The sequence below is a fragment of the Parasteatoda tepidariorum genome, chromosome 6 (assembly GCF_043381705.1).
Source record: "Parasteatoda tepidariorum isolate YZ-2023 chromosome 6, CAS_Ptep_4.0, whole genome shotgun sequence".
In the NCBI taxonomy this organism is placed as follows: domain Eukaryota; kingdom Metazoa; phylum Arthropoda; class Arachnida; order Araneae; family Theridiidae; genus Parasteatoda; species Parasteatoda tepidariorum.
Window position 1 is genome coordinate 82,470,741 of NC_092209.1, and position 26,912 is coordinate 82,497,652.

Below are 26,912 nucleotides of genomic sequence, written 5' to 3' on the forward strand. Positions count from 1 at the left end.
TGGCTAGTACCCTATGTCAATTTGGAGTTTTTTTTTTTTGTTTTTTTTTTAAGCCAGTTGGAATTTTTTAAAGTGATTTGAAACAGTAATGTAACTATAAACCTTTTGTATTATAGATGACAAATTTAATAAAAAATTTTTTGTTGTTGTCAAACAAGCATTGTGCTTTAAAAATATAATTTCTGCTTCTACGTAATTGTAAAATCTAGTTGACATGTAATTTAGCATATAATTTTAATACTGAATAGGTCTTTGAAAAATTTGATTTTAGGTCCTTGAATTTTTAAAAAAATTTAGTGGTAACCCTGTAACAGATCTTCCTACTCTGGAAAGAAAAAAAAAGATTGTGGGAGTACTCAAACTCATTCATACATAAAAAAGGCAGCGTTATTTTTTTAATAGTATTTTTTAAAAAGGTTCAAGTAACAAAACTATTGTTATATTGCTGTAACATATAAAAACAAACTTTTTATTTGTTCATTCATTTTTTTTTGTGCTGTAAAAATTATTCTTATCTGTTTTAGAGTTAGTGAAATTGCTGTTCTAGGGCCCATTCTAATATTAACACAAGCATATTTTTCACTCCCCTTGTTGGCAAAAGCAACCAAATCACAAATTTTCTTCCATCATCCAGTTTTTACTTTGACTTTTACAGCAGTAATAAAATGACTGAAAAACAAAATTTGCATTTTAATTCATTTTATATAATTCTGAGAAGAATATTCTTGGGGAATCTTTTGTATTCGAAATTCTGTATTGTCTCTAAAACTCATCAAAGAAATTCTATTACACTTTATTATTGTCCACCACATTCAAATCTTACAAAATCCAAAATATCAGCTTGTTCCTTAGTATAATTATACACGTTTAAGTTTGGATCTAATAGATATGGCTGAAAGAGAAGTCTAGTTTCATCTGAGTCTTTCAGCTCAATCTCCTCTTCCTCCTCAGCATCTTTTACCTCAACATCATCTACATTTTTCATCCTTTCTAATTCGGCCAAATCTTCAGCTCCAATAGATATAGGATTCATTCCAATAATATGTTGGCACATATTTGTGCCTAACGTGGTGTCTTCTTGTTGATCTTTTGATCGATGGATTACTAAAGCACCAAACTTTCCTGAAACAAAAAGAAAGTTATGATTATTTGATAGTTTCAACAAATATCAGGGTGGCTATTCAAGTCTGAAAATAAAATTCCCTGTACATGTTATACACAATATATTAATAGGATAAACACAATCAATGTGCTCTTGTATGAGATATACTAGTTTTAATTTCAGGAAAAACTTAAACAAATGAAGGACAGCTTAACCTACTTATAACAAATAATGCCACAGTAAATGAAATAGTTTAGTATAACAGAAAGATCATCCTTAAATATCTTGTAGAATACGCTTAAAGTGGCCATTACTTTTTAAAAGACTAAAATAAGAAAAAATTCTCCATACTTCTATTTTCCCAGTTTGTGAGGAAAAACTTCCCATATGTTCCAGGTTTCCCTATTCTTCCTGAGGAGTGGCAACCCTGAATATGCTACAGATATAGCTGTATATCTTACTACCAGGCTCTTAAACTTCGTTCATGAGCCTCTAAAACATATTTCTAGTAAGGAACCTACGGCCTGCATACCAAAAGTGTCCACAAACCCCTTAACAATTGGTTAATTTTCAAGAAAACGGTCATAAAAGTGCCATTTTTTTAAATACACATATTTGATTAGTGCTGACATCTAGCTTAATATAAACTATCTACAATTACCTTAAAATTATCCTGATACTGCCATCTGGTGTGTAAAATGAGAAATAAAATGTTTTCCAGGCAAAAGAAATGAATTAGTTTTATTCTATTTGGTGTGTTACTACTGAACACTCCAGCTCGGGAATACGAGTAATAGATGGCGAAACCTCACCCCGTCGTTTTCAAGGGAGCGAGAAGGAAGGGGTTACACAATCGTACTCTGTTACAAGTTGGAGCAGAAATTATTGATTCATTAAAGTTATTGATATAATTCAGCCTTCTTTGGAGTATCAGATAATAACCATTTTGTTTTGCTTATGGCAGTTGGTTCAGTGTTCATAGCAAAATGTAGATTTCTCACAAATTTGTATAAATTGGACAAAAAATTTCCAAAATTGGAAAAATTTGTAAATATATAACTCCAATCACAACTATCACATAAAGTTGACACAGTAATAATAAAATTTTTTATTTCTTTCTTTATTATTTTTTTTTGAATATTAGTTAAAGTTTAATTTTAGGGAAAATTAAAAGTTATTAACTTTTATTTTTACATGTAAATTTGATGCAATGATTTGTTTTACAATTTTGTGACTCACTCAAAGTAAGATCTGCAATGTAATGAACCTTTCACCAGTTTTTTTTATTCTTATTGTTTCCAATTATTTGTAAGAGTTGACCTTCCTATATATGTTATTAACCGTAAGTTCTACTATTCCAAGAAATATCATTATCCATACCAAAGGAAAGGAAATTAAGTAGAAAAGATAAATAACAAAGTAAACAAATTGCAAAGTGGTATCCATAATGGGTCCCACCTTAAAACAAGTTTTAAACTTAGAAATATTTTTTTGGAATGTAATGATATTTCACAGAACTGTAATAATAAATACAATTATTAATATGCACATTAAGAAGATCAACTATAAATAAAATATTTTAAGGAAATATGAGTAGAAAATTGAAGAGGGATTCTTAATAGAACCTACTTTTCTGTGCAAAGGTTGAATGATTTTTTTTCCCAATTTTATTTTGCTCTTAGACCAAACAATACAATATGTGACCCAAAACAATAAGACATGTATAATTTGTCTATGGTACAACTCCCCCCACCACAAAGTCTGAGGCTGTCTGTTGCTATGGAAACAAGAAAGCTCATTCATGAAAGGTAGCTTCTCTTCACTCAAGGTCTAATACAATAGACCAAAGAAAAAGATTCCCCTTTTCACGCTGACCCGAGTGTAAACCTGTCTTAAATAATGACCCCACACCCCTATTTGAAATAGTTAAACCTCGTTGCCATAGTCACTGCCACGGGTCCAGGTGAATGACTAGAGGTCTTCTTACTTTAGACAAACCATAAATCAGATTCAATCTGATTAACAGGTCTTATACTCCAATCATTGGGGCATTTTTTCTGAAGAATCTAAATCTGCAATAAGAAAAGAAGTTCCCAATAATAAAGATTTTATACTTGTCCTCAGATTTTGGGGGTTAAGTTAAATATGCATCTTTTATTATTATTTAATAAATGGAGTTCACACAACCAACCCAGAAGACAAACAAGCTTCTGTATTAAGCATTGGGACTGACTAGCCTATATGGAGTACTTTTTGATGGAACCAACATGTGTTTACATTACATGGAGAGGAATGCTACTCATGGTTTTCTTAGCTGAAATAAGATTACCCGACCATCTACCACTGAGGATATTTTATGTCAGCATTCCAGCCTGCATAACCTCAGTACAATTTGAGCGCTCTGCTCTATTCCCTGAGCCATTGCGGATCACTATGAATACATTTAACTTATTTTTAGATTTTTAATATTTTGTAATATTTCAGTAGCTCCATACTTTATAATACCCCTTATAACATTTCTGAAACCGAATAAAAAAGGATATATTTAAAATATATATATATATTTAAGGATATATTTAAGAAAAAAAGGATATATTTAAAGAAAATAATTCAGTTACTTACCAATTTGACATTGGTGAAAATTAGGACAATGTTGACTCGGGTGGCTAAGTCCAGTAACAGACAATTTTCCATTTGTTTTTAAAATAACAGCTCTTTTAAAAACAGTCTTTTCATTAAATTTACTAATGGCAGCACTTAAAAGTTCTTGCATGTTCAAAGACTTACAGTTAAGATTCATCAAATCGATTTCGCCCAATAAATTCTGAAACAATAAAAAAAGCAGTTTTTAAAAACAGAGAGAAAAAAAATACTCCTAAACATATTGTTTATTTAAAATTATTTCTTAAAAATAAATATTGAGTGTAACTTTACATCAAGTGGAACAGAAAGAACTAGAAAGCTTAAGTAATAAATGAAATAAAAATTGAAATGAAATTTTAAATAATTTTCAGGCTAAAATTGCCGAAATTTAATTTTTCGCTCCATCCTATTGAGCAGCCCACTAAGTGTTTGGTGTTCTACCTTATTTTCTCCCACTTTTTTAACATCTTAAACAACAGTAACCTTCTCAGCAAACATCTAGTGAGGTTTACTTAACGTACTTTCATATGATATGACATTAAAAAATTTTTATGAAATTAAATGCATTCAAAATCTACTTAATTATTAATATTTATTTTTGTGACAATCTGCTTAAACTATACACAATCTTCACTTACTTTTTGAAATTCTTTGTTTTCAGGCATTTCATATTCTTTACTTTTATCCAGGCAACCAAGCAAAACATTCCCAACTAAGTTCTGAAATTCTATATTTCTTGCAACAAAATCAGTTTCACAGTTTACCTGAAATTAGACAAAAATGTAAAATAGTTTCTAAATAAAATGTTATAGCTTGTGTTATTTATTAGAATGAAAAGTCTCAATAATTAAAATAATACATGCAACAAATAGTGATTCAGCCTAATATTCGACTGAAAATATCGGCCGAATTCCAAATATTTAGCAGCCAAATAGCAAATAAATCATTAATAAATATTATTGATTACATATATATAATATTTAAATAAGTATAAATAGTTATATATATATANTAAAATATATATATATATATACACGCCTATCCACGGACTGTGTGTTGTCAATTAGTTTCATAAATAAATAAGTTGAATCCTCATTGAAAAATAATTAAAACTTAGCTATGATATTGGCACAAGGTCAAAAAACTATAATAGAAATATTTCAGATAATAAAGATAATTAGGTATTAGGATAGTTAAAAATATTTGAGGTAAATAAAAAATTGAGAAATAGCTATAAAGAAAACTAAAATAGTAAATTAGGGAAAAAAGGAATATCCTCTTAAATCTTAAAATAAAACTTCAATGCTAAAAATAATTTTTTCTGGAAACAAATTATCCATAAAAAGTTAAGAAAGATATGGTATATCAGAAACGCTTTTAAAAATGCAGTGTTGTCATAAAAACGTCCATAAAAAATTAGATACAAAAGCAAAATAGAAAAAAATATAAATCGATCTCAATTTTTGAAAGAAAATTTTAAAGTTAAACATCTCAGTTTTCCATTTACCGTATTTTCTATTAAAAATAAAGGGTTAAAGTAAAATTTAAAAGAAACTTTCTTAATTGCCACATCATAATAAAAACGTTTAAAAAAAAACAAATGTATTACTTTTTTTTTTTTAAAAAAAAGCCAGATAGAAACCAAAACAAAAATGGCTCTTTATTTTTAAACAAAAAACTTAAACGTTAAAAATCTTAATTTAACTTTTTCACAATGTCACATTTTTAGAAAAAAGTTATCATATAAGAACACTGATCATTAAAATCACTTTTTAAAAAATGCTGTGACATAACAAAAACACTGATAAAGAAAAAAAATCGTTCTTAGGTCTGAAATGTAACTTTAACATTGAGAATCACACTTTTATAGGTAACCAGTTATCTGCTTTACGGTAAAAGAGAAGGGCCACAATATATAAAGGCTATAAGAAGCATTTCATTAAAATACTGCACTATAATTAAAACAGGAAAAAAAAACTAAACAAACAAAAAATGTTCTCAATTCTTAAAAAAAAAAAAAAGACTAAATAGACTTGCCTGAATATAATTAAAAGAAATCAGTAGTACAAAACTTATGGTTCAGTATAAAGTAATCCAGCTTCAATTCTTCAAGTTTGGCTTTACCATTTGTTTTTCAGAATATAAACTAACAAGTTTTAGAACTTAATAAATATATTAAAAAACTATTTCTAATAATATTTTGCCAAATATTTCACCAACCGAATATTCGGCAATAAGGTCGAATGTTGAATAGTGGCCAAATATTCGGTACATCTCTAATAGTGAGAGAGAAACAAATATAAAAGTAATTTAGATGTGAGCAAATATAGCTCTGAAATAATTTTTAGAAAAAGCTCAATAACAAAACTTCAATAATTTGTTATTTTTTACCATTTTAATAACGATTTAGAATGATTAATACCATTTAAATAACGATTATAAGTTTTAAAAACTTAACTTTTTAAATATGACTAAACAATGCGAATAAAGCACAAATAATGTCACAAAACTGACATGCTATAAGGCAATTCCTCAATCTAGGAATGTCCTATTTGCAGACATCCAAAGCCAATTACTCAGTTAAAAAAGAAATCAATCAGTTCTGATAATTCTTATTAAAATAAGTCTTGGTATCATTCACACTTACTTCAACTTTTAGAAGTTTAAAAAAAAAAAATTCAAAAATTCAAAACTGGGTTTCACGGACGTAACACAATATGTTGTATTCATAACAAGTTTTTTTTTTTAAAAAAAACATTTAAATCTCCAAAAGTTTCTAAAAATTAGAGTAAGTATAAATGAGACTCAGACTTCTACAAAAATTAGTAAAACTAAGCAAATTATTTAAGCTGAGTTACGTGTTTTTAAATGGTGAGATTACCCTATAGTTTTGGTTCTATAATCAAGAACCCTTTTCAGATTTGAAACATAAAATGACATTAGGAGACTAATAACAAGAGTGATTTGACCAATAGAGGATAAGGAACAAGTTAAGGTAAACAAACAGATTAAACAAGTTAAGGAATAGGTGTGATGGGGTTGGATGAGAATACCAAGCAGTCATTATTAAAATAAAACAGATTTTCTAGTATTAGGAAAGACTGGGATACTACAAAGAATTTTATTGAAATATTAGACATTTTCTGAACAATTTCATAAATTATAAAAAGAAACGCTTATGATATTTAATATCTAAATTTAAAACATTTATTCATTCATAAATTTAAATATACAAAATCTAAAATAAGCTTATATTGCATAATTCAAGCATTTTTTGCCAAGAAAGGTCATGTTTGTACGAAAAGTTGACTCATGTAATTCTCTACTCATAATTTTGTGAAAAATTACAAAACCGTTGTCTGTTTAGACTTTTGGGAAAACTCCTGTTTTTCTTTCCTTTTTCTTTTTGAATTTAGAACATATACTCTCAATTTCCTGAATATAAAACTTAAATAGAATCAAACTTGTTTTTTGCCAAGGTCCTATTTCATGAAAAACACAAAAACCATCCCTTTAGAGAAGTTTATAGTTATAAAAGGATAAATTGAAGACTCTCATCATTTTTTTAAAAGTAGAATTTTAAGAAGAATCTATTTTTAAAATGAAAAATATTGTGAAATTTCTGCTTTTAAGACAAAATATATAGTGATGGATATGTATTTAAGATTAAATGATTTAGTCTAAAGTGAATTGATTAGTGAAAGATACGCGAAAGAACCCAAATTTCTCTTAAAATTGAACCTTGTCATAGTATCCTAGATTTGTGACAGGGTAGAAAGGGATTGTTAGATGCTTACTTCGACCATGGCACCAATATTGTGTTCAGCATATACACCAATGAGTCCCTGGACAGCCACTCGATTTTGAATCTTGTTCCACTTTGACCAACCCATCTTCTTCGCTTCCTTCTGTAACCATTCTTCTGCCTGTAAATTTAATTTTTTTAAATTTTGAGATAGTTTTTTTCTAACGTACACTTTCTGTAAATAATTGCAGAGCTACCTTCTACAGCTCAAATAAAAAGAAAAAATATCTTAAATCATAGAGAATGCTCAACTTATACTCATCTTACCTTTTAAAATTTTTTCAGCGATATGAATTTAATTAAATTAAACATTCAGCTAATTAAATGTCATTTGACCTATAACAAAACATTTTTGCATTTTATATTGACATTAATTATTACCTTTTTTCGTTTTTTTATTGAATGATGCGTTTTAATTTCCGTTTGCTTTTAAGACCTCCTATCTAGAAAAATCTATTTTTATGACTAGCAGATTCCGAACGATTTCAGATATGGAAGTTTATTCCACTGTACATGAAAACTCTGCAGGAAGTGTAAAAATATTTGCATGAAAAGAACATGATTTTTTGTTTTTAACACAAAAATAATTTTAAAGTAAAAAAAAACTCTTTAAATATTTTGTAACTGTTTCCTACGATGATTTCTTCAGGATATACGGTTTGTTCGAATTAAAGTTATCTGTTCAGTATATATTTATATATATATAAAGGAAAAATTAAACATTTCTATTAAAAAGTCAACACTTATCTAAAATACAAAAATGAAACAACAAAACCTACTTTATTCAAGTCTTCAGGAAATTGTTCCAATGCCTTCTTACAATTTGATATTGAAAATCCAGTAGATTTTCTCAACTTTCCTAGCAAAGAACTTTTGGCCGCAGTAGCAGATAAGATTGTCTTAGTGGTATGGTAAGAACGACAACTGAAGAAACTGTAATACATATTTATTAATTTTTAAGTATCTGAACTGTGAATTGTTAAGAAATAAAATCTGCCAACTGGCCCATTTAAATAAAAAAATTTAAAGTATCATTGTGTCAAACTTCAATGTGAATCTTTTCTTATTTCAATTTTCATAAGCATAATACTTTAAGTTGTCAAAGAAATTCCTACAGATTTTGCATCTGAATTACTCATACATACTTTTATTTAAATCAATCTTAGTAGCTTAAAGTAGTTTTGTACCTTTTTGGTTTTTTTTTTTTTTAATTACTCACTGCCCAGAAGTGTCAAAGACTTGGCGATTACACTGCCACAGATCACGATTCGGAAATATCCCCTACTTTGTTGAAAAATTTTAATCTTTTATAAATTTTTTAAGGTTAAAATTTATTTAAAGGTTTAAAATTTATTTCAGGTCTGGTCATTTCTGGTTTTGTAGATATAGGTAATAAATAAATTCATAATTTTATTAAATATTTAAAAATAAAATAAGATAAAAATTTTTTAACTAGTCTTTTTGACAACTTTGGACTCGACTACAGTCTGTGCACAAAGTAACATATATTATAATCAGACCGGTGTAATTCTCCAGAAAAATATCGCACTAATTATATCAAGAAGTTTAAACCGTACATTATTTTTTATGATTTAGTTATGGAGTTTCAGATAAAATAACAATTGCATTTAAAAACTATAATTATAAAACAATGTTTTATTTTCTTGCATCATCCAACACCAAGGTTTCAGAGGAATGGTCTGAACCGGAATCAAATCAACCGGAATAGAATCACAGTTAAACCCTATGCACTTCAAATTAATAACTTTTAAATATGAAAAATTGAATAGCAAAATGTCAAACAGACCCAATCATGTCGATTTAGTTACAAAGAAATTGTAAATTGCTCTAAATTAATTACTCTTCTGCATTTGTTTATATTTGTAAGATTTAACCTGCCTATTTCTTCTACGCACAAGGTCGTTGCTTAGCAGCCGAGAGTAATTGTTTGTACGGATAATCTATGAAAGCTAACAGCAAGTATTTTAACAACGATGTTTTTTCTCAAAAGATCTGTTTATTTATCTTCAGCTTCAGTTCCCCAGACTTCGGAGGGTAAATGAGTTAAATTATTTTTTAGAAATTCATTATTAAAAAATAAGGAATTACTAAATTTTTTAACTCAACTGTTTCCTTAGGATACTCTTTTAAAATTTAATTAAAAAAATTATAGATTACTAAATTTGTAACCTATTAATTAAACTGAGTGATATATAGTATTATGTAAACTTTATTTTGTATTGATTCCTTCTATTTAATAACTCTTCGGCAATTTTACATTGTTAAAGAATCGCATTTGCAAATGAGATAGTTTTTTTTTCTTATTTCAACTTTATTTTTTTCTCAATATTATGCAGTTTTCACTATTCAGCAAATTTCGACTGGCCTTTCGGTATTTTGCTTTTTTTCTATTTTAGAAAACACTAATAAAACAATATTATAATTTAATTAAAAACTTTTAACAGCGATGAAAAAAAAATGCACAAGTATCATTTCAAATATACATTTCACAATTCTTATGTCTTCCTTATCAAATCCTTGCCATTGAAAGGCCCATTTTTCAAACATTCATCATGGCACTTCTATTTCCTGATTCGAACGAGCCAGTTTCTCAGAAATTGAGAGCTAGTACGCCAGTTAGCTCATCATCAACTATATCATTTATGATATAACTTCTTAAGAGTTACTCTTGATGCTTCTTTATTATATATCAGAATAATTGCAGGCACTCATTTATGATTCAGAATTTTATTTAGCAAAATGGGTTTTTTTCCCCTCTCAAAAAATATAAGTTTGCAGCTCCCCTGATATTATGTTTAATGGTAAAGAAGTGACTAGGTATTTTATATATTTTTTTTTATTATTTTAGTTTCTAGTTATGTCAAACAATATGCCATCTGCAGAAGAAGTACATAACAATGTTATTTTGGCCACTGGGGGATATGACCATACTATTCATTTTTGGCAAGCTCATACTGGTGTGAGACAATCATCTGTACAACATCCAAGTTCTGTATCCTTTCGGATTATTATGATTTTGTCTAAGTGCTCATGTATATGAATATGAAAAATCTTTTTTTTTTCTAGTTTTTCTGTATCATATAAAGCTAAGTGACATTGCTACAGGATTTTTCGTTATTTATTGCTCTTATTACTGTCCTTTATATTAACAGTTATTTGTGGCTCTTTTATTCATTAATTATTTTTACTTTCTTTGATAAATTTCATTATTATCATATTTTTTCACAATATATATCATTTATCATATTTTTTATAACAATTCACAATATATAACAATTCTTATTTACTTTTTTAAATTAATTTTATATTAGAGTGATTAAACCTAGCTAGATGGCTATGAATAATAATCAGCATACAAGATTATCGTTAGCATCACATCTTTTTATTAATATCAACATTAATTATATTTTAAACATTAAGGGATATTTCCATATCTGACACCTGTCTGCACCAACCACAATCTCCAAGGCACCAAAGAATTTTTATGCTTGCCCAAATTTTAAAAAAAATTATAGTGGTTTGTCTGAAGATGGTGATAAGTTATATCTTTCAAGTTAGTCCTCTTCTGTGATGTTTTTTTTTTTTTTTTAAATGTCTCACATGACATTGCATGGTTATCGCCAAAATATGATGACATTTTTAGTCCAAAGACTTAGAAATCTTCCCAAACATCGTTTAATACAAACAACGAATTTATTTAATACTATTTTTTTCATCTCAATAACTTGGTAACTAAATTTAAAAAATTATATTTCAAATTTGACCGTATTTGGCTCAATATTTGACTTGATTTTTCAAGGCAAACTTAATAATGTAAAAGAATCCCTTTTCTGTTATTTATGGCAAACATTTACAAAGTATGTAATGAATATCATTACAAGTAAAAACTTCAATTTTCAAATATTTCATATTATTTGAAGAAAATTTTTTTTTAACTATTAAATTATATCAAAATCCAGAATGTTAATGTTTTACCAATCCACAATGTTAATGATTTTTATGAAATAATTGAAGCCAGTTCAAATAACTATCTTTATAACTTTATCTTTTTTTAAAAGTTAGTTAAAATTGTCCTTTGTTTGAATTATCTTTAAAGCAAAATTGCTTTCTCTGGAAACAAGTAGAATATCAACAAAATTATGCTGTTTTAAATGTTTCATTGCAGCATTCTAAAAGTGAGTGTAGATGCTGCAACATTTAGTAATAACAAAATTTATATTATTTTATTCACTCTATGAAGCCATGCTTTCTCTATGTTACTAATTATATTGTTTATTCATCAACATTTAAATTTCCATTGTATTGTACATGGACCTTAACGGATTATTCTAGCAAGTAAACAGTATGGAAATTGCTCCCAAGATGAATCTTTTAGCTGTGGCAGGTATTTAATTTTTTATTTAAGTTACATAGCATGTTATATGTATTGTGCCTTTTAAACAGTTTTCATTGGACTTTGATAATTTGTACTATTTATTGTTTATTAAAATGTACACATGCTGTATAAATACACTTCTCATCATTAAGCCAATTTTATAATCATTGTAACAATATTTTTACAAAAACGGCGAATTCTCCTTTAAAAAAAAAAATGGTCTGCTTTAATTTTTAATTCTGTTTTAGACAGTTAAAATATACATTTTTGAAAAGCCTTTGTAAATTGATATTGTGCCTTTTTGGGTAAAATTTTTTGTTAATTTTTTTAATGTTATGTGTCAAATATAAATGTATTCTAAACATAAATCAGGCATTATTTTATTAGCAAAGACAGCAGTTAAAATGAAGCTTTTTTTCCCCCTCCACAGCATGTGGCCTGATGTCAGTTTATCAAGGAAAAATAATTATGAAACATATTGGGTTCAAAACCTGTTTAAGAATAATTGTAAAGCAACTATTACGGTTTAGTGCAGAGAGCTAATCCCTTTAATTGTTTTATTTTTAATTATTATTTATAAGAAAAATCAGTTATACTAAAAAAATTTTAGAAAGCTAGGCATCAAATAATTGATATTTCACAATATAGAAAGAGTATTGTATTAATATGAATAAATACTTATATATTTTAGTTGTGCTTAGTTTTGCTAAAAAAAAAATTTTTTTTTTGTTTCTCTAGAAATTTCTATCTTTTAATTTTGACTATTCCATTTGGGTATGGTCTGAATGTTTCTTTATTATAATATCAAAATAAATTGAGTGTTTACAAATTATTTATTTTCAACAAAATTTTAATCTTCTTTATCCTGAATTATGTTCAAGGTTGTTAAATTACAGTGTAAACATGTCTGCCATTTTCAATTCTATATTCAAAGATGATTGTGCTCCGAAATAAAATCCAGATTTCCAGATTTTTCGCTAATTGCGATCCGGAAGTTTCCGGAAATATAAGGTCCAGAAGTTTAAAGAAATCACCAATCACATTTATGTATAAAAAGTCTTGTATATTTTACTTAAAAACATTAGAACTAATGTTTATATTTTGCATCTCTTTCATTTGTAAATAATTTTTCCGGTAGCATAATAAAAGTGATTGGAGATAAAATACAACTTATACGCAATTATTCATTTAAATTATGCTACATATAATTTATTTAGAATTTCATGTTTTGAAAATATCAATGATTTAAATTTATAAAGACATTAATTTTTTGAAATGCGACATTAATGATTTTACGCAAGAAAATTTCAGGATTTTTGAGTAGGGCTCACAGTTACCCCTGCATATTATAACTTTCACTAAAAATGGTTATTATACACCATACCATTGTGTTTAAATTTATTGATACATCAGTGATTTACTTAATGCAACGGTGCACAGTTTGGTTCATCAATGTAGTTATAATTTGTTTTCCAAAATTTATCATGAAACATTTATTTTCAGGTTTTCAGCATATTCGCATGTATGATATTTTTTCAAGTAACCCAAACCCCGTAGTAAACTATGAAGGTGCAGCCAAAAACTTTATTTCAGTTGGTTTTCCTGAAGACAGCCGATGGATGTACACAGGATCAGAAGATTGTTCAGCAAAAATGTGGGATCTCAAGTAATACTGAAAGAAAACACAAATAATTAAGATCAAAAGGAAAAAACTTCTTTGAATTTAAAATTTAAATTAAAATTTAAATATTAAAATTTAAATATTAAAATTTAATTTGAATATTAAAATTTAAATTAAATAGGATTACATTTCCATATTTATTTCCAATAGTTAAATTTCATAAAAATCCGATTAAATTTAGGTTTATAGCATGTGGTACTAATAGTTATAATTCTGATATTAGTAAAAGGTTTTTTTGTTTTTTAAAAATTATTTTGCTTAAAATTAAAAAAGAGAAAAATATTATTATTGAAAGTAATGTTGAAGTTTTGGATTTTATTAAAAGTAATGATATTTCCAGCATTAACACTTTTGATTTTGAAAATTTGTATACCAGCATACCACATGAAAAAATTATTGAGATTTGTGAAGGTATTTATGACAAGTATTTATTTGATGAAAAAATTGATAGGTTTAACTGGTTAGATTTATGCAAGTTTAATCTTTTTGAGAATGTTCTTTTTAATGGTTTAGATTTTTATAAACAAATTATTGGAATTCCACAAGGTAATTCCTTTTCTGGGGCTTTTGCCAACATTTTTTTGCACTTTTTTGAGGCTAAATTTCTTGAACATAAAGTACTTAATGCTTTCCGATACATTGATGATTTGATTTTGTTTAATTGTGACGATTATAATTTTATTTATACAATTTATCCTGGTGATTTGGTCCTGAAAAAAACTAATGAAAATTGCTTTAATATTGAATATTTAGATTTTAAAATTGATATTGTTAACAATTTTATTAAAATTGGTGTGTTTGATAAAAGAAAAGCCTTTAATTTTAATGTTATTTTTTTCTGCAACTTTAAAACTAATTTGTGTAGTAAAATATTCAAAAATCTTGTTTTTTCGCAATTAGTTAGGATCAAGAAAATTTGTAATAATGTTGAAAGTTTTCGAGAAGCTGTGGATAATTTTTTAAATAATTTGAGTAAAAATGATTTTCCTTTTAATTTTTGTAATGTTAATTTTTTAATTAAAAAAATGATTGATGGTTTTTAAGTTTTTATATATTTTTTCTTTTAACAGGGCGCAATTCTAGTCTTAACTGAGCAGCCCCAGTTAAGCATTCTATTAATTTATCTACGTATCTCCTTCTCCTGACCTTTTCATATCATTTTTAAACTTTTACTGCGCATTATTATAGGGGGCGTTGTTTTTCAGTTTTTAGTGTTTTCTTTTCCTCCGCTTTTGAAGTTGATTCTTGACCTGTGACTGTGAGTTTTTAATTTTCTGATGATTTTTATTGATTTTCTTTTCGTAATTTGTTTATTCTTTTGAATGTATCTTGTTTTTCCTGGACCTCTATACAAAACCATAGGGGTACTGAGGGAGATATTTTAAGCTTTTGCTTCTCCCTCAAATAGAAATGGTTTTGTTTTTAATGGCTACCGGGGCCGGTACCCCCTGAAGACGTCGGCTTCGGTGGTCGTATTTTTGTTTTATTTCATTTGTTTTGTATGGATCTCAAGTAAATAATTTTGGCTTTTTTTTTTCTTCCTTTGATATAAACACAAAAATTTCTTGAAAATGAGCTTCACATTTTATGAACAAAAGTATTTAGTGTTTTATTTTACAAGTGTAAGTATGATTGATATTTTTTAAATATATTTATAAGATGAAAGAACTATAATTTAATTGGAATATAAGAGTGAATAGAAATAAAATGAAGGAGATTAGACTTTAATTATAGTACTCCTTTAGGGGTCACCCTGCATGCATTTATGTGGGAGCTTTTCTGTGAATTAAGTGTTTAACAAAACAAAACTTTTAAACATGTCCAAAAGCTAATCAAAAAATGAAACTGATTTTCTAATTCAGAAAAAGACAAAATAAGTAAATAACATTTAAAATAATAAATCAAAGTGGAAAAGCGCTTATAGCAGCTAAAATCAAATTTGTTTTATTTTGGTTTAGAAAGTCAGAAATACTATTTTAGCAGAAAACGAAAAAAAAATTATAAATTATGTGTGTTGGCAAGACAGCACTTCATCAGGAGACACACATGCTTGCTAACACACAGGGGCCTCTCTGTTGTCAGTGGTAATACCAAACTAATAACTTTGGTAATTACCAGTAATTAATTTTTGTAAAAATAATAATTTTTGTCAGTTTTGGTAATACCCAAAACTGACAGTTTTTGGTATTACTACTAACAACAGAGAGACTCCTGTGTAAGCAGTGTGTCTCCTGATGAAGTGCTGTCTTGCTAACATACATATTTTCGTAGCTGCCAACTCAACTGAATTTTCCAGTAGACTACTGGAATTTACCAGTTCTTGTACTGGTTTAATAAAAATTCTCCTGGTTCTTGTATGTTTTAGAAAATCACCTAAAATTGCGCAAGTTTCTTTAAAAAATCCCCATTGAAATAGAATATTTAATGCAGATTATTGCTTGTGCTTGAATATTTAAATAAGTGTTACTAATACATAATAAGGCAAGCCTCATTTATAAAATTTAGTTAACTATCTTTGATGAATTAAATGCCTATTACTATTCAAAATTATGAATAAATGTAATATATAACATTTCAAGATGATTTAATGTGAAATCGTTACTGGAAAATATTGCAGTATTTTTATTTTGATGACTATAAAAATCCCTAAAATTCTCTTTGTGTGAAATACTTACTATATTTTCCAACAATTATCATGAAATTTAGATTATTTTGTAAAATCTACTGGATTTTTTCCTATCCATGTTGGCATGTATATTTGAAAGAAAAATTAATTCATAAAATATTGAAGAAGAAAAAATCACATTCAATTAATAATTTTGAAAATCTTGATTGTTACTTCTCAAGGTGCATCCATTTCAAATTTCTTTTATAGTATCGAACTAAAGTATGATTTTTCTTTCTTTGAAAAAAGTTTAAAATAATGTAGATTGCTAAGTAATGAAGTTTTCCCTTTCCCAAATGACTAAATTACTTTGCTATATTACATGCTATATTACTTTGGTTTGTTCAGAACATCACTATGTTTTAGTATGCAATAAGTATGTAATCTGAAAATTGATGTAATGTTTAAATGTCTCAAGATCTAGACATGACTACATAATTACACCAAATTCGAAATGGAAAGTTTCAAAATTACATAGTCTATATAGGTAAGGTTGGTACTTTATATATGTCGCACTAGAACTGAACAATGGGCTATTGGTGATGGTCTGGGAAACATCCCTGATGATGATCCGAAGGCATGCCATCACAGTTTTTGATCCTCTGTAGAGGGGATCTTATTTGTGAGGCCACTTCATAAATTTAGACATAGATCAGAAGGGGAACGAAATTTTCTGCAGATCCCTGTACCAATGGTACTGACCATGAAACTTTGGATTTCACAAATTTTACCAGCATGTATATCGCATGTCCGCGATCAGGCATAAGTCTATATAATAAAACTAAATGGTACTAGAAACAATATCTGTCAAGATTTTAAAAGGAAGAAGTGTGCAAAAATTGAACAACATAAGAAAGAAAGAAAAGAATAATTTAAAAAAAAAAAAAAAAACGATTTTATTTACAGAAATATGTTTTTTTTATTACAATAATAAATCAAAGTACTCAAAGTTTTATATCTGATGTGTTATTTTTAATTATTTTTTTAAACACAGTTGATTAGTTAAAATTTTAAAAAGAAAATTGCTGTTTTTCATTTTATTTTGATTGTCAAATATTATTGTCAAATTTTATTACAAATTTTATATATTATTATTTTATTAATTTAATTATAAAATTAATATTATTACTTACAAATATTACCAATGTGTGTCAAATTTTTTTATCAAAGGGGTGCGTAAGTCCACCCCCTTTATTTTCGCTAAAATTCAGAGATGCAAAATAATGACTTATACACTGTTATAAATGGTAATGGTATTTTCAGGTCAAGAATGCTGCAGTGTCAACGTTTTTTTAATGCATCAGCTCCTGTAAATTGTACGTGTCTTCATCCCAATCAAGTTGAACTCTTCATTGGGGATCAAAGTGGTGCCATTTATTTATGGGATCTCAGGGTGTCTGATCAAACAACAGTCAAAAAACCTTTCTTCAAAGTAAGATTTTTTTTTTCTATGTACTTATTGTTCTTCAATCAAATCTATTCTTTACGAACATTTTTCTTTAATTCTTTTTTAAAAGTTTTTGTTAGGAAAGTAAAAAAAGAGTTTGAGGCTTAAATAAAATCTCAAAAATAAAAATATCATAAAGTAAAGCTTTAATTTATGTTATATATTCTATCTCCCCCCCCCAAAAAAAAGAAATTATCAGTCTTTAAAATAAATAATTGTTTTAAATATTTAAAAAATTCTGTAATCTGAAATAATCAAAATGAAAATTATTATTGTTTTGTTATTGAAGTTTAGTTCTCAGTAAAATATTGATTTTAGTATTTTTTATTCAGATGAAATGTTTAAATTAGATGAGAAATTTTGTACCATTTTTATTAGGGTGCTTTCAAAGGATGCAATCAATTTTCTAAATATTTCCTTATTAAAAGTTTTTAATATTATAGTTGAGTTGTGAACTAGCATTACTAGCATAAGTAAAATAATTAAGTGACACTCTTTTTTTTTTTTGAAAGTTTATTTTGAAAAATTCAGGAACCATAAATTAAGGATCATAAAATATTAAATTGTGTTCGTTTTGTGATTAGTTTTTAGTATTTAAAAAAAAAAAAAAACTTGCACCAAACCATTTCCTATAGGAGCGTTTTATTTTATTTCTTAAAAATAATTATTTCTAAGAAGTAAAGTTAATTAGTATAAAATAAATTTCTTATGCTTGCATTACTTTTTAATTCTTGTTTACATTAAAGACCTATTATCTGGAAATATCTATTTCCTAGACATGTCGAGTTTCAACAGTTTTAAATATGAAAGTGACAAATCTTCAGTAAAAAATAATTTTAAAAAAATTATACATGTTTTACTATTATAATCTAACATCAATTAAGTAGCTTGGCCAACATTATATCACTACTTCATAAAAAAAAAACTTGTTTTTTAAATCTATTTAATTTTTGATGTCTATTGAAAAAGGTTAAATGCTTTTTGCCACATTTTCTTGGGTAATAGTGCAAAAAGTTAATTCCTACTACCGCTTTATAGTTTTAAACAGTAATTTTTCACTTGTTATTTTTATTGCATATGTTGACTGAAGTATTATATAAAATTTATTGTGAAAGTAAATATAATTATCTGGGCTCAAAATTTACAGTGGTCTCTTGATTCAAGATCACTAAAATTTGATTCAAGCCATCATAAAATAATTTTTCTATTCCTTCGGGCTAGGTATAGATTTAAAATGGTATACTGTTTTGGTTTCATGGTTTGGTCAGGGTTTTTATTATTAAATAGCATATTTAATCATTCTCTAAATATAACCAGTCTTCCGGTTGCCATTTTTTTGTGTTGAAAATGCACCCCATGTGGATTTTATTTCTGTTATTTTTTAATAAGTATGGAATTATTATAGGGTTGCCACTCCACATGAAGAAAAGGGGAAAATTGAAAAATATAGGGACTTGAAAAATCATCTAAAATAATAGATAAAATACAGGAAATTTTGAGTTTTTCTTTAAAAACTGGGAAAATACAGGGTAGTATTTTCTTATTTTCCTGTTTTAAAAAAGGGTAACCACTCAAAGTGCAATTTATGGGGTATTTAAGGATGATATTTCAGCTATATAGCTATATTAAACTATTTCCTTTACTATACAATATTTGTTTTAAGTATGTTCAGCTGTTCTTTTTTTCTCTTACATTTTTTTCAGCAATTATAACTAGTACAGTTAGCCCAATACAGCTCATAAAAGAGCATAGTAATTGTGTTTTTCCTCTTAATATATCGTGTATAATATGTACAGGGAAAACATGGGGAATTTTTTTCCAGATTTGTGTGGCAACCCTGTATTATGAATATTATATATTTTGAAAATTACTTAATTTCTTATTTGCTTCCAGAAATTTCTCTTTATGCTATAATGTTTATCATATTTTGAGAAATGTTTCAAAAGTAATGCTTTACAGCAGTTTTTTAATTGCTGAAAAATTTCAATTCTGTAAAAGGTTGCCATTGTTACAAAAATGCTGTCTAGACCTTACTTTGCCTGATAACACTAGTTAAGGGGAAGATTTGTAAGATAAACGATCAGTAAAGCCTCTGATATAATTTTTGTTTTATCTTTAGGTCAGTGAACCTCATGTTTCTATACAAAGTATAGATATTGATGCTGAAGGAACTTATATGGCTGCTGTTGATAATAAAGTAAGTTACGCATTATTTACTATGACTGTGTACAATTATTTAAAGAGAATTTTTGAAAGAAGTTTTTTAACGCATCTACTTATTAAATTCTTTACTCCATTTACTTGTCATTAAAAGTGAATGACCAAACTTACTCTTACTTCAAGAAGTTACACATCAAATGTCGATTGTTTCAAGATTAAGTTGTTGTAATAAATAATATTGTATAAAAATATCGGATTTAAAAACTATGCAGAAATCAATAGCAATATCTGCCAATAATTAAATGGAATTATTGCCTTGAAAAGTAAATACTCAAATGCACATTTTGAATTTTCCACATTGTTTGAAATGTATCGCGAAATTTAAAATCCACGTGAAAATCAATATCAATAACTGCCGAAAATACAATCTAAGCATTACATTGATTTACGATACTTTCTGCATAAATTAAGCGTGTCAAAAAGTGATTATCTAAATGCATGATTCAAATATTACCTGCAAATTTTTGTAGAAAAGAATTTTTTTTTTTTACTTTTCAAAAGAAAAGTCTTTCTGCAAGAACTCTGTAATGTTCTGCGATAATGTCGCTGCGATTCTGCCACGGGACATATTTTATAAGAGTCAGAGTTTTCCTAAAATTCCTATTGACTCTCTCTAACTCATTGAAAGCCCGATTTTTGACAAATATAAACTGGAGGTTAGTCTCGGCTTTCTCAAAACTTTAAAAACACAATCTTTCTTGCATTAGAAAAGAAAAAAAGTTTTTTCTTCGCTGTTTAACAGGAAACTAGTACGCAGTCTAAAAGTTTTACTGCAATTTTACTCAGTGGCTTAACACTGGAGGGTTAAAAATGTTTTTAAATGTTAATAGTAGTTTTGTCTGTGCATGTACAGTTATGTTTGAGCAAATAAAAAGTCTATTCTTAAAATTCTTAAGAAATTCTCCATTCATTTAATTGTATGGGTCTCAATAAAGAATTTTTAGACCATATTACTTTTACTACCAATGAGGTAAAAAATCACCTGGTTTAGTTTTTTGTAGTTTAGTAGCTAGGAATCATGCTACTGTCAATAAAAAAAATGGCAAGAGTTAATTGACCAGAATTGGCAATATAAAGTTCAAAAAAAATATTTATTCACTGCATGAAAATTGTCTTTTATTTTAAACAAAATTACTTTCCAATTAACCCAAAATTTGTAATTATAATTTGTTATTTGATAAGAAAACACATAATAATAGAAGGTCAGATACATGATGCTAATTTTTTATATTCTCTTTATTTTTTGTACTGCCTGTATTTTTACCCATTATTGTTCTGACTTACAGTATTACTGTTATTTTTAAATCAAATGATATTTGAGGAAAATTGTTTTGCAGGGAAATTGTTACATATTTCTTCTTAGTTATCAGACGGAAAGCTCTCATTCTCAACCAGTGAGATTTTTAAAATTTTCCGCTCACAACACGTATGGACTTAAATGTAAATTTAGCCCTGACTCAACGTAAGTATGAAACAAAAATACATTTATTAATTTTAAACAAACCTTTTTTAGTGTGCTAAAAATGTAGGCACTTTTTTTAGGCATTTTATCAATCTTTGGATGACATACTTTTTTCAAGATTTTTAAAAATGGTTTAGAATTTTGAACTAAAATAGAAAATTCTATTTTCAAAAATATAATTATACCTAATCTTTTTATTAAATATTTTTTTAATAAGTTGAGTAACCTTTATTTTTTCTTTCTTTTTTGTGATGATCCATACTTAAACTCTATATTTTTTTTTACCAAAGTTATATTTTATTGTACATAAAAATATTGGTGGGATAGTTTATCATCATATTTAAAAAAATTATTTAAAAGGGCCAGATATTAGAAATCGTTCCAAAAAATAAAATTAGAAAATTCTTTCAGAAATTTTGCATTTTTTATTTATCTAAAACTAGTTGGAATTATATAGTTAGTTGGCATTTTTATGTCTTGCAATCATCTGTTATCTATTCTTAATCATGTTATCACTTAAAATCAAACACCCATTATATCCTAATTTGCATATATATGTATGTGTGTAAAAAGGTGCAGTTGGACCGAGCAGGAAAACACACAGGATTTTAATGAAAGCACAGGAATTTATTTAAATTATTTTCAAATGGATGACGTGCAAAAAGTGCAGTTTATTCCATCGACGATCAGTCTTTCTGGTAGGGAGAATCTTGCAAAAAATCCAAAAATGTCTCTATTTAGGGAAATCTTAGAAATTACTATTGTTTTATGAAAAAGGTCGTACGATTCTCACAAAGGGAAAAATGTCTTTACAATTAATTGTGCCTACTTGAGCCAAAAATAGATTTAAGAACAGGATGTGGCTTTTTTAAAGTATGAGAAAGTGTTTCGATTTAAATAATAAATTAGGAGTTGCTTTATGACATAGAAACTAACATAAAAAGATTAATAGAAGATTTTTATGTTACATATATATATATATNTGGGTGTATATATATATATATATATATAGGGTGGGGAGGCATATTTGTTTATACTTCCTGTATACTTTAAAATATTCCTCTGTTAACTTATCTTCAATAACAGGGTTGCCACCCCACAAGGAGCATAGGGAAAACCTGGAAAATACAGGGTATTTTGTTTCTTGTTTTTGCCTTTTAAAACATAGTAACCACTCAAAGTTCAATCTATGGGATATTCAAGGATGATATTTCAGCTATATTAAATTAGTTCATTTGCTATAGCATTATTATTTTTTAAGTATATTCAGCTGTTTCTTTTTTCCTAAGTTTTTTTTTTCCAATTATAACTAGTACAGTTATTCAATACAGCTCAAAGAGCTCAGTGATTGTGTTTTTCCTCTTTGTGTATAATATGTATCAAGAAAACACAGGGAATTTTTTTTCCAGATTTGAGTGGCAACCCTCAATAAACACTCCACTTTGACTTCAGATTCAAAGCTATGTAAGGTGAAACCTTTAGGGGGCGACCACTCTCTGTTCTACAATAAAATGGTCAGTAAGGGAGGTTGGCTGTCTTGAGGATTACCTTCATCGTCTTCAAATGGTTATCGAAGTGAGATGTTTTTTTGCAAGCAATTTTAATTTTACTCAGTGTCATTTTCTTGGAGCGGAAATGCCGCTTGTGTTGACATCATGAAAACCGATTATGAATGATAGAACTATTTTAAATAAATAAACAATTATGTTTTTTATTTTAAGTTTACATTTAACTTTTATATCATAAAAATTTTTTAGCTTTAAAAATGAGAAGAGATTTGCTTAGTTTTTTTTTTTTAAAAGGCTATTTTTTTTCTAATTTAACTTCCAATTCTGAAAATAAATCATTCATAGCATCCTTTTTAGTGCAGTGTGACTGCTACATAAGATTGTTGATATCTTTCAGAGATCACCCTAAAAAAACTCTCTAACTGAGAGCCTTACACAAATATTTTGAATCTACTTATTGGTTTTATTAATATTTTTTGTTTGACCTTTTTCGCATTTGTTGCAGAGGTTTGCACAATTGCTGAGGGGAGTTTTTTTTATGGTCTCTCCTAAAGGTTTTCTTCAACACAAAGTCTGTAAAAAAAATTCTGTACCTCCCTGAAGTGATCACAAATAGAGGAGGTCGTTACACAGAGGTGGTCTTCCCTGGAGGTTTTACTGTATTTATGTTATATTATGGCTTGCAGAACTATCTTGTCTCTGAATTATTTTTATTTTTTCAAAATGGGAATCATCTTTGTAAAAAGATGATTCTTTTTGTAAATGGACTAATGAAAAATAATAAAACACAGTCTTTCATTACTTTTTAATAACTCACAGTAAAATGTAGTTTCTGTTCGAACTCCTAATTTGAAATTTATTAAGCAATTCAATTATTTTACTGTTTTCTTTTGCGGATTTACTGCAATTTATTTTTATCTGTTCAATATTTTTTAAAGAATAAACTTTTAAACTAATTAAAACTGAAGCCAGACCAACAACTGTCTTACTTACTTAAGAAATTACATAATAGTGGCTTTTACAAATAAATATTATGTTTTTTTTTTTTCTGGAAAAGGTTGCTAGCTACAACATCGGCAGATTGCTCAGCAAAACTGTGGAGAACGGCAGATTTAAACATCCTTCCTAGTAGCGTGCCGAAAGACTCTCAAGATACAAGTAACAATTTTGAATGGAAGAAAACAGCACCCATGACTGAATTGAGACATGCCAATCAGCGATGGGTGTGGGACTTAGCTTTCAGTTTAGATTCTCAGTATCTTTTTACTGGTAAGAGTTTGAAATATCACCTTGTAAATTAATTTTGAAATATCGAGCTTTTTGAAAACGTCTAGGAAAACAAATACATGTATTTAATCACTGTCGTCAAAAGGATTTTAATGTAATTATTAAAGTTGCTCCACCTCTATTATGTGATACAATTATGCAAAAAAATATAAATTTTAAAAATATGTAGTTACATTATTTTCATAGGGTGCATACCATTTTTAAAAAGCGCTTATTTTTGTAGAGTTTTTGAAAATGTTTTTGATTTTTATGTTTATAAATTAAGAACTTTAAAGGATATAAAAAATAATTTTTACTCCTGCACAGATCCTAATTTTGATTTTTTTTTGTGGAAAGTTATTAGAAATATATTTTGAGTGCTTAAAAAGTACTTAATTTTTGTTGAAAAATCTGGGTACGCACCCTGTTTCAGAATGAACAATGCATATTTGAATTCTTGTTTTTGACAGAAGTTAACGCAATATTTTAAGTTGATTTTAAACAAAAATTTTGAATTGGCTGGCAACAAAATTTTAAAATTTTGTTGCCAGCCAGTATAATCGTTTAAACAGTGGGCACTTTTTTACAAATTGGAAATCCTAAACTATTAAAAAATATTATTAATTATTTCTTTTGAAACTTTCCTCAAATAATGCTAAATATTACAAGGATCATTTCCAAAATGTAGACTTTCAAAGTAGGTTTATATAAATTTTTTAAATTTTATATTTAACATTTTAAACTAATAAAAATTGGGATTAAAGTTTTTTAATCCAATAATGCAACATAAAATTTATCTTTACTGACAAACATAAAATTTTTTTGTCACAAAATAAATTTAATAAAGTTGTTGTCATAATGATGAATTTATACTATTTTTTATAAATTTAAAAACATATATATACATAATTAACTTTAATTTGAATTTGAAGTTATTTTTTAATATATGTTCCCTTCAACGATTCATACAGACTTTGAGATTTTTTTAACAAAAATTGAAGAAAAAAATACTAGTGTTATTTTTTTGTACAAAATACTTTTTTTTTATTTTAGTGCATATTTTTGGATGTTTCATAAGAAATCTTTTACTTTTCAGTTAAAAAACAAATTAAAGGACAATAGTTTGACTTTATCTGTTAATTTTATATTTTTGTGTGCATTAAGATATTTTCAATGTAGCTAAATGTTCCACATTTTTTTAATTAATTTAAAAAAAAATTAATTTATTATTTTTTATTTCATTTAAATTGCTATTCAAGGTTGATAGTTTAAAAAAATATATTTAGTTTTTTTACTATGAGGCTATTCTGACATTTAAGAATGGTATATTTACAGACTTTAAAAGCATATAACTCGGTGGGGAAAAAATCCGAGCAGTTCTAATAATTTTTATGAAAGTATGTTTTTTACACTTATTCCAAATTTAAAAACTTTTAGAAAATTAAAAGTTTTTTTAAAAATTAAAAACTGGCTGTGGTGGATTTAACGTTATGTCTGTGAAACTGTTTTTATTTTTAAAAAAAATTCAAACTTATGAAAGTTTCTGAAAATTGGAATAAGTGTAACTGACTCATGACTTATTTTCACAAAAATTATTATTTGAATTTTTTAATATAAGTTATATGAATTTAAAGCTTGCAGACAGGACGTTCCTAAATAGTAGAATTATTTTAAAGTTTAGTTTGAATTCCCATACTAAAAATGCATCTTATCATGTACACAGCCTCATCAGATAATTTAGCAAGATTGTGGTGCATATCAAAAGGAGAAGTGAAAAGAGACTACACTGGACATTCAAAGGCCCTCACTGCCCTGGCGTTTAGAGATGGAGGGGCAACAGCGTCTTCATAATTTATCTTTATCTAATTTTGTTGATTTATTATTTTTGTATTGAATTTTAATTGATTAATTATTATTAAATAAACAATAAAAGAAATATGTGCTTGTTTTTGCTTGTAGAAAATGTACTTTAAAGTTTAACTAAATTTGATAATATGAAAACTTCATTTGTTTTTAAGAAAAAAGTGAATGTTTAAAAAGTCAACATGTTTTGAGCACTTAAAAATAGGAGCTCATTCTCGAGACATGAAAAGAAAAAATATATAAAAAAGAAAACATTAAGTTCTCAATGAAAAAAAAAACTCCTTTGTTCATTTCATTCATATCTGACGAGTCTTGAGAATGAATGCCCATTTTTGAGCACTTAAAACATGTTGACTTTTCCTACCTTCAATTTTTTTTTATTATCAAATATACATTTCTTGTGATTATTCTTTCAGTTTTCAACAACTATTGTCAACTGGGATTAATTTGACCAGTTTTAAACTACTAGTAAAAATTTGGTTTTCTATCAGTTAGAGTGGAAATCATTTCTAGTCTTGATTCTGGGCATAAAAAATTTATATAAGATGCTTTAATATATTTTAACTTCTTTATCTTGCAGTAAAAATTTAAAAATCTGGTGGTCAAAATTGTGCATACAATCAGATTCTTTAACCCATCAAATGTTGTCAATATTTTCTAACCTGATTTTTTTTAAATGTTACCTTAGCTAAGAGAGGGAAGAAGGTATCGGGCAAAATTTTACTTAAAATTTAGTGAAAAAATGTATTTATTATTTTTATAAATTATGTCTACATCAAATTGTTATTTTGGTTATATTTTATCAACATCAATAATAAAGAATGAAAACATGTATTCGTACATGATTTACACTG

General features: G+C 27.0%; 2 protein-coding genes across 4 annotated transcripts; one reads left to right on the forward strand and one right to left on the reverse strand.

Moving 5' to 3' along the window:
* Positions 1-777: 777 nt before the first annotated feature.
* LOC107450003 (elongation factor Ts, mitochondrial) lies at positions 778-9,479 on the reverse strand. The gene is made up of 6 exons (XM_016065705.3): positions 9,358-9,479; positions 8,330-8,483; positions 7,543-7,671; positions 4,384-4,509; positions 3,725-3,926; positions 778-1,122 (listed from the first exon to the last, which is right to left on the reverse strand). The coding sequence occupies exons 1-6, from the start codon at positions 9,363-9,365 to the stop codon at positions 797-799; spliced, it is 945 nt and encodes a 314-aa protein (XP_015921191.1). The 5' UTR covers positions 9,366-9,479; the 3' UTR covers positions 778-796.
* A 4-nt stretch (positions 9,480-9,483) lies between these two features.
* LOC107450002 (MTOR associated protein, LST8) lies at positions 9,484-26,133 on the forward strand. 3 transcript variants are annotated; one of them, XM_016065704.3, is made up of 9 exons: positions 9,484-9,605; positions 10,420-10,563; positions 11,904-11,955; positions 13,450-13,612; positions 17,556-17,724; positions 19,859-19,936; positions 21,297-21,421; positions 23,987-24,198; positions 25,919-26,133. In XM_016065704.3, exons 2-9 carry the CDS (start codon positions 10,429-10,431, stop codon positions 26,044-26,046), a joined length of 1,062 nt encoding a protein of 353 aa, XP_015921190.1. In that variant the 5' UTR covers positions 9,484-9,605; positions 10,420-10,428; the 3' UTR covers positions 26,047-26,133. The 3 variants fall into 3 exon arrangements, with proteins under 3 accessions (XP_015921190.1, XP_071037758.1, XP_071037757.1); XM_071181657.1 differs by having other exon boundaries at positions 9,594-9,773; XM_071181656.1 differs by lacking the exon at positions 9,484-9,605 and adding an exon at positions 9,920-9,942.
* The last annotated feature ends 779 nt before the right edge of the window (positions 26,134-26,912 follow it).

Coding starts and splice junctions, on each gene's coding strand:
- LOC107450003 (XM_016065705.3), bottom strand. Junction 7,672..8,329: donor TTCCTGAAGACTTGAATAAA/GTAGGTTTTGTT, acceptor TTAAATTTACAG/GCAGAAGAATGGTTACAGAA. Junction 4,510..7,542: donor ATATTGGTGCCATGGTCGAA/GTAAGCATCTAA, acceptor GTCTAATTTCAG/GTAAACTGTGAAACTGATTT.
- LOC107450002 (XM_016065704.3), top strand. CDS start 10,429: ATGTCAAACAATATGCCATCTGCAGAAGAAGTACATAACAATGTTATT. Junction 11,956..13,449: donor GAATCTTTTAGCTGTGGCAG/GTATTTAATTTT, acceptor ATTTATTTTCAG/GTTTTCAGCATATTCGCATG. Junction 19,937..21,296: donor TGGCTGCTGTTGATAATAAA/GTAAGTTACGCA, acceptor ATTGTTTTGCAG/GGAAATTGTTACATATTTCT.